This window comes from Leuresthes tenuis, unplaced genomic scaffold, assembly GCF_036924035.1.
Source record: "Leuresthes tenuis unplaced genomic scaffold, fLeuTen1.0.hap1 SCAF_7, whole genome shotgun sequence".
NCBI lineage: Eukaryota > Metazoa > Chordata > Actinopteri > Atheriniformes > Atherinopsidae > Leuresthes > Leuresthes tenuis.
The window spans coordinates 36434546-36450732 of NW_027325361.1; the positions used below are offsets into that span (position 1 = coordinate 36434546).

At 39.4% G+C, this 16187-nt stretch overlaps 2 protein-coding genes across 4 annotated transcripts in view; one reads left to right on the plus strand and one right to left on the minus strand.

Annotated features, from left to right (window-relative positions):
* cpt2 (carnitine palmitoyltransferase 2) overlaps positions 1-16187 on the plus strand; it is a 397454-nt gene that overhangs the window by 302086 nt on the left and 79181 nt on the right. The gene's annotated exons all lie outside the window — the stretch shown is intronic.
* The window catches only part of b4galt6 (UDP-Gal:betaGlcNAc beta 1,4- galactosyltransferase, polypeptide 6), a 68868-nt gene that overhangs the window by 33412 nt on the left and 19269 nt on the right, over positions 1-16187 (minus strand). For all 3 annotated transcript variants that reach the window (XM_072390263.1, XM_072390261.1, XM_072390262.1), the window contains one exon: positions 10078-10194. In XM_072390263.1, coding sequence (XP_072246364.1) covers positions 10078-10194 — 117 coding nt within the window. The remainder of the gene's footprint in view (positions 1-10077; positions 10195-16187) is intronic.

A 16187-nucleotide genomic window follows, 5' to 3' on the forward strand; every position in this document is an offset into this window, starting at 1 on the left:
TTAGGGGCGCCGATTTAGATTTCTGCTGGTGGGTGCTCATGCTGGCATGACTCGTTGCTATTTTGACACGTGTGCGCGCCGGCACACACGCTCTCTTTCACAAACACACACAGACTAAACAATGGTGATGCATACGAGAAGTTAATGTCAATGTAACCTAATGCAAAAGGCTCCAATGAAGATAAAGGAAAAACAAAGTCCACAAACCAAGAGTGCAAACCAAACCAAATACTTAGCAGTCTATCCATGGGTATTTACCTCTCCAGCTAGCTTGAAAAGTCCTTTTTCCTGCCTAACATCTGCACTGCTGCTGTCCTCTTTTACACGGTAGAGTTCTAACTAGAAGACGGTGTCGGGCAGCTGGATATTTTTGTGAAAGGTTTGTCCGTTTTGTTGGCTAAAGCATCCTCATTTTTAAAACCAAAATAATTCCACACAACTGAAGTACTGCTCCTCTTAGACACTAAAGACATGCTCTTAGACATGCATCACTGAACCCAAGCCAGCTTTGATGGAACTGGTTTATGGCTTTGCTTGGTGGTAAGACGTATTGCATCACTTCCTGTTGCTTTGTGTGTGCACTGTGATATTTCTTGCTCCTCTTGAACTACTAATAATCACCTTAATTCTCCCTATAATTTACACTTCTTGCATAGTTATCTCTATCACATACTTGTTATATTCTAAGGCTCACTCTTACAGATCTTTAGTTTTTATTTGTCACTTTTTAGCGGTGTGTCTGGTTCTCTAGCTTAGCATGGCTACCAGTTCTCTTCTTCCATCTCCTGCTTTCACCTGCTCCGTGTGTCAGATGTTTAGTTACTCCTCTGCCTCCTTTAGTGGTAATGGTACATGTAACAAATGTAGTCTTTTTGTAGTTTTGGAGGCGAGGTTATTTGAATTTAAAGCTCGGCTCTGCACTGTTGAAAACCACCCGATAGCGAGCCAGGCCCCTTTAGCTAGTGGGGCGCCAACTAGCCTTGTTAACTCTGTTAGTCGTCCCCTAGCAGAACCCGAGCAGCCGGGACTTACCGGCCGGGATTCACGTCGGCGGTAATGACACCCGGTTACGCCAATCGGAGGTCACTAAAATTAATGTTGCATCGCTGTGTAATTTTGCCAAAACAATGTCGGACTCCGTAGTTTTCTCTGGACCCCTGCCAAATCTGACCAGTGATGACATGTTTAGCCGCATGTCCTCATTCAATCGCTGGTTGTCTAGATGGTGTCCAGCAAACAACGTGGGCTACATAGATGATTGGCAATCTTTCTGGAGAAAACCTGGTCTGATGAGAAGAGACGGCATCCATCCCACTTTGGAAGGAGCGGCTCTCATTTCTAGAAATATGGACGAATTTATTAGTCATCCAAAAACATGACATCCCAGGGTTGAGACCAGGATGCAGAGTTGTAGTCTTACACACTTCTCTGCAGTTTCCCACCTCATGCTGCCCCCCCCTCAACCAAAAAACACAAAAGGAGCAAATCCTCTTGTGCAAAAAAAATTTAAAACAAAAATTTTAACTGAACAAAAACATCAAACTATTAAATGTGGTTTGCTGAATATTAGATCTCTCCTTTCGAAGTCTCTGTTAGTGAATGATTTGATCTGTGATCATCATATTGATATATTTTGTCTGACAGAAACCTGGCTGCAGCAGGAGGATCATGTTAGCATTAATGAATCAACTCCCTCTGACTATTTAAATGTTCATGTTCCTAGAACCACAGGCAGAGGAGGAGGAGTGGCAGCTATCTTCAGATCAGAGTTACTAATCAGTCCTAGACCCAAGATTAGTTTTAGCTCTTTTGAATCACTGATTCTCAGTTTTTCCCAAAGTGGAAATGACAAAAACCTCTTGGGTTTGTTGTTGTGTATCGTCCACCTGGCCCTTATTCTGAGTTTCTGTCTGAATTCTCAGAGTTTTTATCCCAGTTAGTGCTGAGTACAGATAAAGTCATTGTAGTGGGTGACTTTAATATTCATGTAGATGTTGAAAATGACAGCCTAAATATTAACTTTAATTCTATATCAGACTCTATTGGATTTTCTCAAAGTGTTCACAGACCTACTCACTGCCTTAATCATACCCTTGACCTTGTGCTGACTTATGGCATTGAGAGTGAACAGTTAACAGTGTTCCCTCATAACCCTGTCTTGTCTGACCATTTTTTAATAACTTTTGAATTTACATTACTTGACTACACGGTTTCTGAGAAGAATTCTACATATAGAAGGTGTCTGTCAGAGAATGCTGTAACCAGATTTAAAGAGTTGATTTCATCATCCTTTTCTTCACTGCCATGTGCAGATATGACACAGGATGGCTACCTAAATTTTACTCCAGTAGAACTTGACTCTCTTGTTGACAGCACTACAGCTTCAATGCGTACAACACTGGACAATGTTGCCCCTCTGAAAAGGAAGGTAATCAGTCAGAAGAGGTTGGCTCCTTGGTATAATTCACAGCTGCGTGCGTTAAAGCAGACTGCAAGAAAGCTGGAGAGACAGTGGCGTTCCTCTAATTTAGAAGAGTCTCAATTAGTCTGGAAAGATAGTTTAATAACGTATAAGAAAGCACTTCGTAAAGCTAGAACTGCTTATTATTCATTATTGATAGAAGAGAATAAGAATAATCCCAGGTTTCTTTTCAGCACTGTTGCCAGGCTGACAAAGAGTCCGAGCTCTGTTGAGCCATGTATTCCTTTAACTCTCAGCAGTGATGATTTCATGAGATTCTTTATCAATAAAATTGTTTCTATCAGAGAGAAGATTAATGGAATCCTTCCCATTATTATCACTGATGTATCATCAAGTAGAGCAGCTTTAGAAGTATCTTTAGAACCTGATTTGTATTTAGACAGCTTCTGTCCAGTTGATCTTTCTGTGCTAACAACAGCAATAGTCTCTTCCAAACCATCAACTTGTATGTTAGACCCAATCCCAATCAGACTGTTCAAGGAGGTTTTCCCCTTAATTGACACTTCCATATTGGATTTGATCAATCTGTCTTTGTTGACAGGATATGTACCTCAGACTTTTAAGGTTGCTGTAATTAAACCTTTACTTAAAAAACCTACTCTTGATTCAGAAGTGTTGGCTAATTATCGACCTATATCCAATCTCCCTTTTTTGTCTGAAGGTCTTGAAAAAATAGTTGCAGTTCAACTTTGTGATCATTTACATAGAAATAATCTGTTTGAAGAGTTTCAGTCAGGATTCAGAGTGCATCATAGCACAGAAACGGCACTGGTGAAAGTTACCAATGATCTCCTGTTAGCTTCTGATAGCGGACTTGTTTCTGTGCTTGTCCTGTTGGATCTCAGTGCTGCATTTGATACGATCGATCACAGCATTCTGTTACAGAGACTTGAACATGTTATTGGGATTAAAGGAACTGCATTAGGCTGGTTTAAGTCATATTTATCTGATAGATTCCAGTTTGTTCTTGTAAATGAAGAATCTTCCTCACACGTTGGAGTAAGTCATGGAGTTCCTCAGGGTTCTGTGCTTGGACCGATTCTTTTTACTTTATACATGCTTCCATTAGGTAACATTATCAGACAGCATGGCATAAATTTCCATTGTTATGCTGATGATGCTCAGCTGTACTTGTCTATGAAACCAGATGAAACCAGTAGGTTGGTCAGACTACAAGCCTGTCTTAAAGACATAAAGACCTGGATGACTCAGAACTGTCTGCTTCTAAATTCAGACAAAACTGAAGTTGTTCTCTTTGGACCTGAGCGCTTCAGGGAGAAATTGTCTAGTTATATAGTTACTCTACATGGTATTTCCTTGGCTTCTAGTTCTACAGTGAGGAACCTTGGAGTTATTTTTGACCAGAATTTATCATTTGACGCACATATAAAACTGGTTTCTAGGACTGCCTTCTTTCACCTTCGTAATATTGTTAAAATCAGGAACATCCTGTCTCAGGGTGATGCAGAGAAACTAGTTCATGCATTTGTTACTTCAAGATTGGACTACTGTAATTCCTTATTATTGGGCTGTCCCACATATTCTCTGAAAAGCCTCCAGCTGATCCAAAATGCTGCAGCCAGAGTTCTGATGAGAACTAACAGGAGAGATCATGTTTCTCCAGTTTTAGCTTCTCTTCATTGGCTCCCTGTTAAATTCAGAATAGAATTTAAGATTCTTCTTCTCACATATAAAGTTCTTAATGACCGAGCTCCATCATATCTTAAAGATCTCATTGTAACATATTTTCCTAACAGAGCACTTCGCTCCCAAACTGCAGGTTTACTTGTTGTTCCCAGAGTTTCTAAAAGTAGAATGGGAGGTAGAGCCTTCAGTTATCAGGCCCCTCTCTTGTGGAATAAACTGCCAGTAAATATCCACAAAGCAGACACCCTTTCCACTTTTAAGATTAGGCTTAAAACTTTCCTTTTTGATAAAGCTTATAGTTAGGGATGGCTCAGGTAATCCTGAAACATCCCATAGTTAAGCTGCTATAGGCTTAGACTGCTGAGGGACCTCAGCTGTCACACCTTTCCTCACTTTGCTCTCTTTTCCCCCTGTTTAATTTCTCAAATGATATTATGTAAATGTGACATTATTGTGGTTCTTAACTTGTGTTTCCCTGTTCCAACAGATATCCTTTGAATGGTGTTATGGTGTTTTTCCCCCCTCTTTTCCCTCTTTTCTGTCTTCTCAAACCCCAGCTGGTCGAGGCGGATGGCCACCCTTCCTGAGTCTGGTTCTGCCAGAGGTTTCTTCCTGTTAAAAGGGAGTCGTTCCTTTCCACAGTCCCTCAGGCTCAGGACGGGAGATTGGACTGAAGACAAGTTTCAGTGCAATCTGTTGGTTTCCTTAGCTAGGATATTATTTTTTGAATTGGCTCTATATGAATGAATTGGATTATGATTACAATGAATTGAATTCCAAGTGGCTTGAATTGGACTATATTACTTAAGTGCCTTGAGATGACAAATTGTTGTAATTTGGCGTTATATAAATACAATTGAATTGAATTGAATTGAATTAAAGTTTCTTTTGTGTCAGCTGCTGTCGTGGTTGTGCCTGAGGCCATCTTCATCTGCTCAGTTCTTTTTGTTTTTTTTGGCCCTTTGCCTGTTGAAAGTCACATGACTCAAATTGCAACGTATGCGATTAGTTTTATCGCAAATGCAATTAATCGTTCAGCCCTAGCTCATATCATCTCAAACTGGTTTCTTGAACATGACAATGAGTTCCCTGTACTCCAATAGCCTCCACAGTCACCAGATCTCAATCCAACAGAGCACCTTTGGGATGTGGTGGAACAGGAGATATCATGCCAGTATGGACCAAAATCTCTGAGGAATGTCTCCAACACCTTGTTGAAAGTATGCCACAAAGAATTAAGGCAGTTCTGAGGGCAAAAGGGGGTCCATCCTTTCACTAGCCAGCTGTACCTAATAAAGTGGCTGGTGAGTGTACATACAAGTATTACAAAGAATTATAATGCACTGTAATAATGTGATGTGGTTAAAAACACAGCTATTCAAAGTATTCTAAACTAAAGTGCAAATTAAAGAAGAATTCAAAAAGCTTGGTCACATGGAAATCTGTTGAACACTTATTGCATGGTATATCAATTTGAACATTTGATAAGAATTTGCATGCATGTTATCAAAACTGAGGTATTTGAAAATGATTGCTAATAATGTGATATTGTTCAACTGTATAAACCACAACATGTACAAATACTGCAAACAAGAGATAAAATGGCAGGTGTCAATGGAAGATTTCTTCTCATTCACTCACGATGAATAACTTGCGCACTAACTCTGATGGGGGCACTCTGCCTGGACATTTTAACTGTAAAAGTTAAAAGGAAATCCTGTCTTTCACATACTGCAACATGTCAGGAAAAAGGTTTGCAAAAACAAGTCCCATGACCGAGAGCTTGAGTTCCTCCTGCATGAAAATACTAAATCATGAATATACCTTTTTTTCAGCCTTGGGTGACATTTAAGCTGATAATTCATCCTTTTACCACTGCAGATAAACCAAAAGACATGGCACATGCCACACTGGATGGTATTCAATAACAATTTTGTGATGTATTTAACTGCTTGACAAAAGGTTTTATAAGAAATTTGGCTGCATTAATATACACTTATACTTTACTGTTAACAGAAAGATGCAAAAAAATGGTGCTTTGTTGCATGTGCAGCAACCCCAGGCCCATTTGAGTCTAGTTGAGCATACGCATGCAGGAGTGATTTGATCTCAAAACACATTATCTGGGTGTGCAAGTCCACATTTAAGAGTTTTGTTTGTTGAGTAGCATGTTCCATATATCCTAAAAGTCCAGTTTTGGTTGGACTAATATACTTATTAACTGATAATAACTTTTATTGCAGTGTCAAGTAGACATGCTTAGTGGGTCAGCTCTCTTCAATATGGTTCTGGGGACAACTCAGATTTGCAACTGAAGAAAAAGATACCACATTCAGTGGCCACTGTGCGTCCAACAACCCTCCAAAGGGTGGCCTGAATTTTCATTGTGATTATTAGTGACCAGGACAAACCCCGACACAAACCCCTCCTCACCAAACCCCATTTACTGAAAAGTTGGGAAGTTTTCTAAAATAGTACCGATAGTTGAATCCACTGTTCGATAATTCATTTTGTGTGTTGAATAGCAATTCCTAAACCAGGACACTTAGCTGGAAGTTTTCTAAAATGCTAAAACTTAAATTAGAAATTTACTCATTCGGTTGGACCTTAGTTTGGCAGACAAGAACAAAAAAAAATATTTTAAGAGTCTTCACTGATCAACTTCATTATTTTTTTATTAGAAAAAAAAGGATCCATCCAAGAATTTTGTCCTGTATTTTATTAATAATTTCTAATAATGGCCTTATTTTAACCTCAAGAAAAACATTCATTAAGCTCTAAGCTGTTTCTAGGTCCCAAGCACAAACTACTGTTGTTTAAACAAAGACTATTGTGTAAAAATATGATATATATGATATATGATTTGACAGGTATCTCCAGAGAATGCTTCCAGCAAGCACTGATCGGTCCCAAAAATTCTGTCAGGAAGTCCGGGTCTGTACCTTATTATGACACATTATGGGGAGGGGAATCAGACAACAATCACGGACAGTTGAGCAGTGGACATGAGGCATGGACCAGTCTGACGATGGCAACCTTAAAGGGGATGTATTCTGTAAAAATCCTTTTTTTTTGTTCTTGGGAGCATATATAAGGGTGTCCGTGAAAATACTCCTCCAAAACACAACCCTGGTATCTTTATTAATGCCCCTTTGTTTGAAAGTTCCTCAGTCAACAAGCCATTCTGATTTTCATTTCAAATGTATGTAACTCGTCAAGTTCCCTTCACCTTTCTCTGCTAAGCCTCAACGTCTGAGTCCCGCCCACTCACATCCACCCTGCTGGATGGATGAGGCCAGAAATGTTCTGCTGTCAGCTGCACTGAGGAGCATGCATCTTCCATCCAGCAGCAGCCTCAGAGGATATAAGAGCCCAGTGGATAAACTATATCTGAGGCTAATGTTCCAGCAGAGTTAGCTAAAGACTGGGAATGTGCAGCAGACACTTTTCATCCCACTGTTTTAACAACTTGGTCCAGTTCAACGCTGGACTGAAGGAACTGAGCCACAAAGAGGATCAGTTCCAGCTCTCAGAGCCTGAACTTCAGAGCAGGGAAATGGAAGCATCTGAGAAATAACTCCTCATGGTTTATTTACTGATTTATTTCCTCCTTTAGCAGCAGCTAACGCTAACAGCTTAGCTAATGAAGATGACGTACACCAACTTCTAAGGAGTTACTGCTGTTCCTTTCTGAAAGATGAACATTATTGTTCCCACATTACTTTGTTAGCTGAAGCTTTCTAGCTGAACGGTTCCATTCTGTAACTCAGACAACCTGCAGCTGTGTGGATAAGGTGTGTTTCGAACACAGCATGGCATAAATTTCCATTGCTATGCTGATGATACTCAGCTGTACTGATCTATGAAACCAGATGAAACCAATAGGTTGGTCAGACTACAAGCCTGTCTTAAAGGCTCTTTAATTGGTTCTATATGAATGAATTGGATTATTTTTAAATTAATTAATTGGATTTCATGGATTATGATTACAATGAATTGAATTCCAATTGACTTGAATTGGACTATATTATTTAAGTGCCTTGAGATGACAATTGTTATAATTTGGTGCTATATAAATAAAACTGAATTGAATTTAACACAACACCGGTCCTCTCCGTGTACCGCTCTCGGTGTGCTAACGGTACATTATCGGCATGTTTCTGATAAAGATGGAGGTCTCCAGGTACAACTGTTTAATGAGGTTAATATATCCAAAATGTTTAAATGCAGTAAGTAATGGTACACATGCATTACTACGAGATATGCTGTGTACATCTGCGGCTAGGTCCATTACTGTTGATGAGAAAGTATTGTTTGCTGGCATCTGCTGCTAACTCACAGCTACATGCTAAACTATTTCCCTCTGGGATCAATAGAGTAATTATCTGTATCTATATATAGAGCTGGAGTGTTTTTGAATGACCGAAGAATGATGTTAGCATATACTGCTTTAAATTACACACCGGATGCACCGGGCCACTGTGCTTAGACCAACAGGTATTTTGACTAAGGCCTTTCTCATACATCTCAATAAGGTCTCATGAAATTGAGTCAAATTGTTCAAAAAGGGCAGAATATGTCACCTTTAAGTAAAAATGTCACAATTTCAAGGTCTTGCTGCATTGCAATAACAGATCTTAAAGCAACACTAAAGAAGTTTGTTAACCTTAAAACCATGTGCTTCTGAGTAATTTTGAAATAAAGTACACTGACATTTGTTATGCACATGAACCTACCCTGGAGAGCCCAGAGGGTGAGATAATGCAGTTCACAACTTTCGTTTCACACCACACTGTTTTGCTTTACAGTCGCTTGAGCTTTTTATAGCCTCTTTGTTGCCTCTTCAACATGACGACAAATTCATGTACATGGTTGTACATTTGCAGGACTTGCGAGGAGATTAATATATATGTAAGCATACTACTGGACTGCGCATAGATTTAAACATTGTATTACATGGCCCAAGTAATTTTAGTGAAAAGCACAATTAACACTTAGAATGATAAATAATGTAATGCAATAACATTTTCATAACATTTCTATAACACAACACCTTTGCAGATTTCAGATGCCCACCACCTGCACTGGATGGGGAGGGAATCCCAGGACAGTGCTGGTCTTCCTGATCAGTTTATCAAGCCTCAGCAGGTAGTCTTTGCTCAGTTGTCTATCTTTTGTGTCAGCAGTTATCATCAGATTTTTTCTTCTACTTCAGTATCACAGCAGCTGACAGGAAGAGGGTGGACAATGTGATCAAAAAGGCCAGCTCTGTCTTGGGATGCCCTCCTGAACCTGTGAGGGTGGTGGGGGAGGGAAAGATGACAACCAAGCTCTTATCAGTCATGGACACCATCACCCTGCTCATTAGGTGACACTCACGATAAAATATCTTGAATTAAATCAAATTCAAGATAAAACTACCCATTTGTTTGCTTATTTTCCAGGTCCCTGTGGTGGAGTACATTGACAAATGTATTGTCTCTGTCCAAATATCTACAAATAAATGTTTCTATCAGTTAAGTTTAATTTGATTAATAATTAACCAGCTAACATTTAATACTGATTGGGTTTAACCTCACTTTAAATGGTTCAAAGCAATCTTACAAAAACGCAGCAAAAAAATCGTAAAGATAAAGACTTTCTATCAAACAAACACGACCGTTTGTTTCACCAACAACACTCTTCCCTCTGTATTTATAGTTAAAACTACAGTATGAGGAGATTGCATTCAAAAATGTAAACTTTCCAGATTAAGCAGCGTTTCCCAGATATTTTAATGTGTTTTTGATGACTGCACAGATTCTGCACTTAATAAATGACAAAGTCAGACAAAATGTCTCAACCCATACAGCACATGTTCACAAGAGTTTAATTCCGCTTTGGGTCAAGTTTGTGGATTCACACAAATAGTTCTCTGCAGTTAAAACACTTATATCACTGGACTGTACCTGTTCAATGACATAGAAGGCAAACTGCAGTCGTTGTCTCAGTAGCATGGGGATGAGGTGTTGAAAGAGGATGGGGAGATGTTCGTGGCGGTTTCTGAAGGGAATCAGGATAGCCACCTGCAGACATCACAATCAGAAGAAGGACATCATTTAGAATTTTTGATTCTGGCTTCACAAACCGGCTCAGAGTGAGCTTGTTGTTGCTTAATGCCCTGAAGAATATCTGAGCTCTCATAGAGTAAGAGAGGGTGCAGTACACCCTGGACAAGTTGCTAGTCCAACACAGAATGTCTTCTGTCCATGGTTAACAAAAGCGGTGAATTTTTTGGATTGATCTTTCTGACATTTGAAAGTTTTTACTTGTACTTGTTGCAACTTGTACCAGCTGTGATGTGGTCACCAGAGTTAATAACAACAACAATAATAATGATGGGTCTTACTTACAAAACACTTTACATTTGTTAAACAAATCTCAAAGTGCCACACAGTAGAAAGAATCCCGGAGAATCGAGTTTACGCTCGTGTTTCCACCGGACCCAGGTCTTTTCCTTTTTTTTTTTTTTTCACAACTTAGGTCAGGGTTGACTGTCCTTGAATGTTTATACTTCTAAGATGACCAATATTTTATTAATAAATAATAATACTAATAATACATTTTATTTGAAAACAAATAAGCAGTTCAGTATAAAAGTAAAAAGAATTTGGCAGACATCTGAGAGGAGGGGACCATATGTTTTGTGAAATGTCTTTAGGCCCCTTTTAAAATATGTGTGTGTAAGTGTGTGTGTGTGTGTGTGTGTGTGTGTGTGTGTGTGTGGGGGGGGGGGGGGGGGGGGGGGGGGGGGGGGGGGGGGGGGGCATGTCCATAGAGGCATTGATGTGTGAGGAGGGAAACCTTGTACTCAATCCTGGTGGAGACAGGAAGCCAGTGGAGTAAGTGGAGGATGGGGGTGAGAGAGTTTTGGATGTGTTGGAGCCTCTGAAGGCTCTTACTAGAGATCCCGATGAGAAGTGCATTACAAGTCCACTCTGGAGGAGATAAAGGCATGGACGAGCTTTTCAGCATCTGAGAGGGAGAGAATGGGACGGAGTTTGGAGATGTTTCGGAGATGGTTGATATGGGATTTAAAGGTGAGTTGGGGGTCCATTTTTAGGCTAAGATTTGTGACTGATGATGAGAGAGGGATATAGGTGCCAGAAAAAGTGATGCTGGTTATTGGTGATGATTTGGTTTGGTGAGGAGTGCCAAACAGGATAGCTTCAGTTTTAGAGCTATTTAGCTGGAGGAAGTTGTACTCCATCCATGCCTTTATCTCCTCCATACAGGTGGTGAGTTGAGACAGGGAGGATGGTAATGATGAGGGTGGGGCTGCAGCAGTGGCATTGACATAGAGCTTTGTGTTGTCGGCGTAGCAGTGAAATGAAAGACCATGATGGCTGATGACCTGACCAAGGGGAGTGAGGTAGAGGATGAAGAGGATGGGACCAAGAACTGACTCCTGGGGAACACCGCAGGTGACTGTGTGGGGGTTTGAAGTGGAGTGGCCCATGGAGATGTATTCTGTCTGGTTTGTGAGATATGAATGGAACCAGCTGAGGGCAGTGTCAGTGAGTCCAGTGGTGGAGTGGAGCCGGTTTAATAAGATGGCATGGTCGACAGTGTCAAAAGCATGAGGAGAGAGGGGGAGCCGGAGTCTGATGACATCAGGAGGTCATTTGTGACTCTTACAAGAGCAGTCTCTGTGCTGTGGGCGGGGCGGAAACCAGACTGGAATTTTCATAGATGTTACTGAGTTTTAGATGGTTCTGAAGATGGCTAGCCACTGCTTTCTCAAGTATTTTAGATATGAAGGGGAGATTGGAGATGGGCCTGTAGTTTGAGAGGATCTCTGGGTTAAGGGTGTGTTTTTTGAGAAGTGGTCTGATAATGGCTGTCTTCAAAATGGAGGGGACGTGGCCAGTTTGGAGAGAATGGTTTATAACAGAGGTGATCAGGGGACTTAGGACAGTGATATGGGTTTTTACCAGGGAGGTTGGGAGGGGATCCAGGGCACAATAATTAACAGAAAATATATACAAAAAAACCCCAAAACATAATAGAAAAATAAAATTTTAGCATCAAACCAGGCTGTATTGTACTTTGTAGTTTTCTTGCTAATTCAATGTTTCGCCACCTCTGCACCTCCACAAAAATAACCATAATCCTCACAACAGTTCACGCACCTTAGACAAAGTCAGATCTGTGTTGTCTTACATACTGTAACCATCCATTCCAGGTGTTATTAAATTTCTCAACCTCCAATCTTATTGTCACCCTTAATTTCTCTATAACATAAATACTTAGAAAGACATCAATCCATTCTTCCACTTTAGGCACCAGCAAACAACGCCATCTCCTGGATATTGCTTTTTTTAGCAGCCAGAAGCAGTATTCTCAACTTTTTGTGGTCCTTCCCTCTTTTGAAATTTAAGGTATCAATATTCCCAAGATACAAAATTTCACATTTAGTCGGGATTTTAATTTTTATTACCTCTTCAATTACTCTTTTTATTTCTATCCAATATTGCTTTATTACGGGGCATCCCCAGAACATATGGATATTATCTGCTTTTATTGCCCCACAGGATCTCCAGCATTTGGTATCTCCATATTTTCTCTGCGCTGGAATCATAAAAAACCTTATTGTGTTCTTCCAGCTGTACTCTCTCCAAAATAATGAATTAGTGGTTTTCCATTGATATTCATTAATCTTCTCCCAGTCCTCCCCTAGCACCTCAATGGTTGCTTCCCTCTCCCATCTTGCTTTCACATATTCAGTGTTGTTCGCTTTTAAGTCCTCCAGAATGTTATACAGTTTGGAAATAGCTTTTTGTTCTATTGTTGACTTCTAGGCTTCAATTATAACCTTTATGATGCTTGGCCATGTTGAATTTGGATTCCCTTTTCTAATTTCTTGCCCTAAATAATGGCGTAGTTGTAGATATCTATGAAGATCCTGATTCATGAGAAAGTATGTGTCCTTTAGTTCTTGAAAACTCCCGACAGCTTGTTTTTTTTATGACCTCCAAATGCATCCTCGGGCCATTTTCCCACAGTTATAAAAGGAGGTAATATCTAACTTATTAGGTGGAAAGTCTGTATCATATGCGATCCACCTCAAAAACCGACAATGATCTGTGAAATTATATTTCTTCATCATTTTATTCCAAATTTCAAATAGATGCTTAACTTTTCATCCCCTATAATAGGTTGTATTGGAAGACCCTCTGTCAATCTTTCCTCAATATCTTTCCATCTTGCAGAATAATTTGGATCACACAAGTTTACCAAAACCTTCAGTTGTGCAGCTTGGAAATAACTTTTCACCCATGGAAGAGCCAAGCCCCCCCCCCACTTTTTGGTAACTGTAACGTGCTGTATTTTATTCTCGCCTTGGCCCCCTGCCATATGTATCTAGATGTAATTTTGTCCCATTCTTTAAATTCTTTACCTCAACTGGTAGATTCTGAAATAAGTATAGTAGCAGGGGTAAAATGTTCATCTTAATCACTTCAACTCTTGATGCCAAACTCAAATATGGTATTAAATTTAATTTGTCCTGGTCAGTCTTTATCTTAGATATCATTTGATCATAGTTTGAGTACTTAATTTTTCCCAAGCTCTTTTGGTATATGAATACCCAAGTACTTCATAGATTTCATATCCCACTTGAGCTGATAATTGTGTCTTATGTTTTGGTTTGGTTTATAGTTAAATGTCATAACTTGAGTTTTTTTAACATTAAACTTTGTACCCTGACATCATACCAAATTCCTTAAAGGCACCCATTAGTATTGGCAAGGAAGAGTTAGGATTAACCAAGTAAATGAGGACATCGTCTGACAACATCGCAATTTTTTGTTCTCCTCCTGCCATTACCACACCTTTGACACCATTATTTAGTTTAATCCATTGGCTTAGTGGCTCCAAGAAGATGGCAGACAACAATGGGCTGACTAAACATCCCTGTCAACAGCCCCTTTCTAGTTTGATCATTTTAGACAGACTACCATTGACCATCATCCTTGCTACAGGATTTGTGTATAAAGTCTGCATGGTTTTAATACTTTTTTAATGAAAATTACACCTCTTCATTACTATTACTACTATTACTATTAAAGCAAATCAAATTTTTCTCATCAAAATGCAGCATGACATGTAATGTTCGACGGATATAATCATGGGTTTGTCTATGTTTTGTAAATCCTGTCTGATCTAAACTAATAACATAGGGTAAAAATTTTTCTATGCAACTCGACAAAATAGCTGTGAAGAGCCTATAATCCACATTTAAGACACTTATTGGTCTGTAATTTGAACAGTTTGTTACATCTTTACCTTCTTTTGCAATTACTGAGATAACTGCTTCTCTCCATGAATCAGGAACTGCTCCTCCTTTCATTATATGATTAAAAATCCTGTGCAGTAAGGGGATCAGGGATCTTCTAACATTTTTATACCATTCTAATATATATCCATCAGCCCCTGGGCTCTTTTGAGTTTTGAAACTGCAGCATTTATTTCTTCTGCTGATATTTCTGACACCAATTAATCATTTTATTCTTGTGTTACCTGTGGTAAATCTAAGCAATTTAGAAAGTTCTCAATTTCTGATTTGTTATCGTTATGCACCTGGGAGTAAAACTCATCATAATAGAATTCACAACATTTACGAATTTCTTCTGTCTTATATACAACAGTTTGTTTGGGGATCTTTAATTTTGTAAACATGTCTCAATGATTGTGGTTTTTTAAATTTATATGCCTTATCATTAATCTCAGCTTTCTTCTTTTTTATTTCCACCAGAATTTTATTGTCACTGATGTTTTATGTTCTGTTTCCAGTCTTTTTAAATAAGTTTGTAATCTTTTTAGCCTTTCCCGTTCTGTTTTTTTCATATATGCTGCTCTAGCTATCAGTTTTCCTCTCATAACCGCTTTGCATGCATCCCACAAAATTGATGGAGATACTTCTCCGTTGTCATTCTGTTCCACACCAGGTCTATTTTTGAATGAAGCCAGGCCAACTGTGAGATGAGCCAGATAGGGAATCAGACATGCAAGCTCCACAGGGATTCCAGTCAATTTTCAAAACAAACCGCGTAGACCTCTAATTGCAAAACATTAATTCAATATCACCTGCAGAATAAATCCAGACATAATCCGGTCACAGGATTGAAACTATAGATAACAAGAGGTTCAGCCGATGTAAAATACAAGATGTAATATGAGCCCACAGAAAATGCTATTGTTATTGAAAAAGACAACAGCAAAGAAGACAAAGGGGAACTAATCTATTATGTGGTTGGGGTGAGTGACCAGGTAAGTAGTTCTACTTGAAATACGCCATTTTGACCCACTGATTGTGACTTGTACAGTCTGGCAGTCAATTTGCTCAGCTTTTGAATACCTTCCTGAGAAAATACTAAAAATGCTGTAGCTGGAATGCAGTGCACATCACATCCAGTGGAAACAAAAGGTAATGGTGCTAAGTCCATCTAAGTTGTCATGGGGGAAAAAGGCAATACAGCCTCCAATCAATCACAGGACTAACAGAGACAGACCATCAGACATGCTTACACTTGTATCTTTGGTCAATTTGGAATCACCAATTGTCCTAACATGCATGACTTTGGACCATGGGAGGAAACTGAAGCACCTGGAGAAAGAACACACGGGTAGAAGGTGAGCATGTAAATGTCAAATTAATGGCAGGGAAAGTAAATTTGGCAACCCATTCACACATCTATTTCTTAGGATTTTATTACCCAAAATACTGAAATCTTGTTTAACTGTATAGCTACGTGTAGTGCAGTTGCAGTCTCTCACACAAAAACATTCACATTAACAAGACTGTCATGCTGTGCCTGCCTGACCGTGGTACACAGAAAGAAGACTCCATATTAATGCATTACTGCAGTGATCAGAATATGGGCATCAAGGGGAGCTCGTTTGAAAAAAGTAGATGTGAAGGCTGACTTTACTGCAGTTGCAGGGAGAACAAAGAAGGACATTTGAGTACGAGGGAAAAAAAATGTGACATATGCTCCTTTGATACAAGTGAAAAATG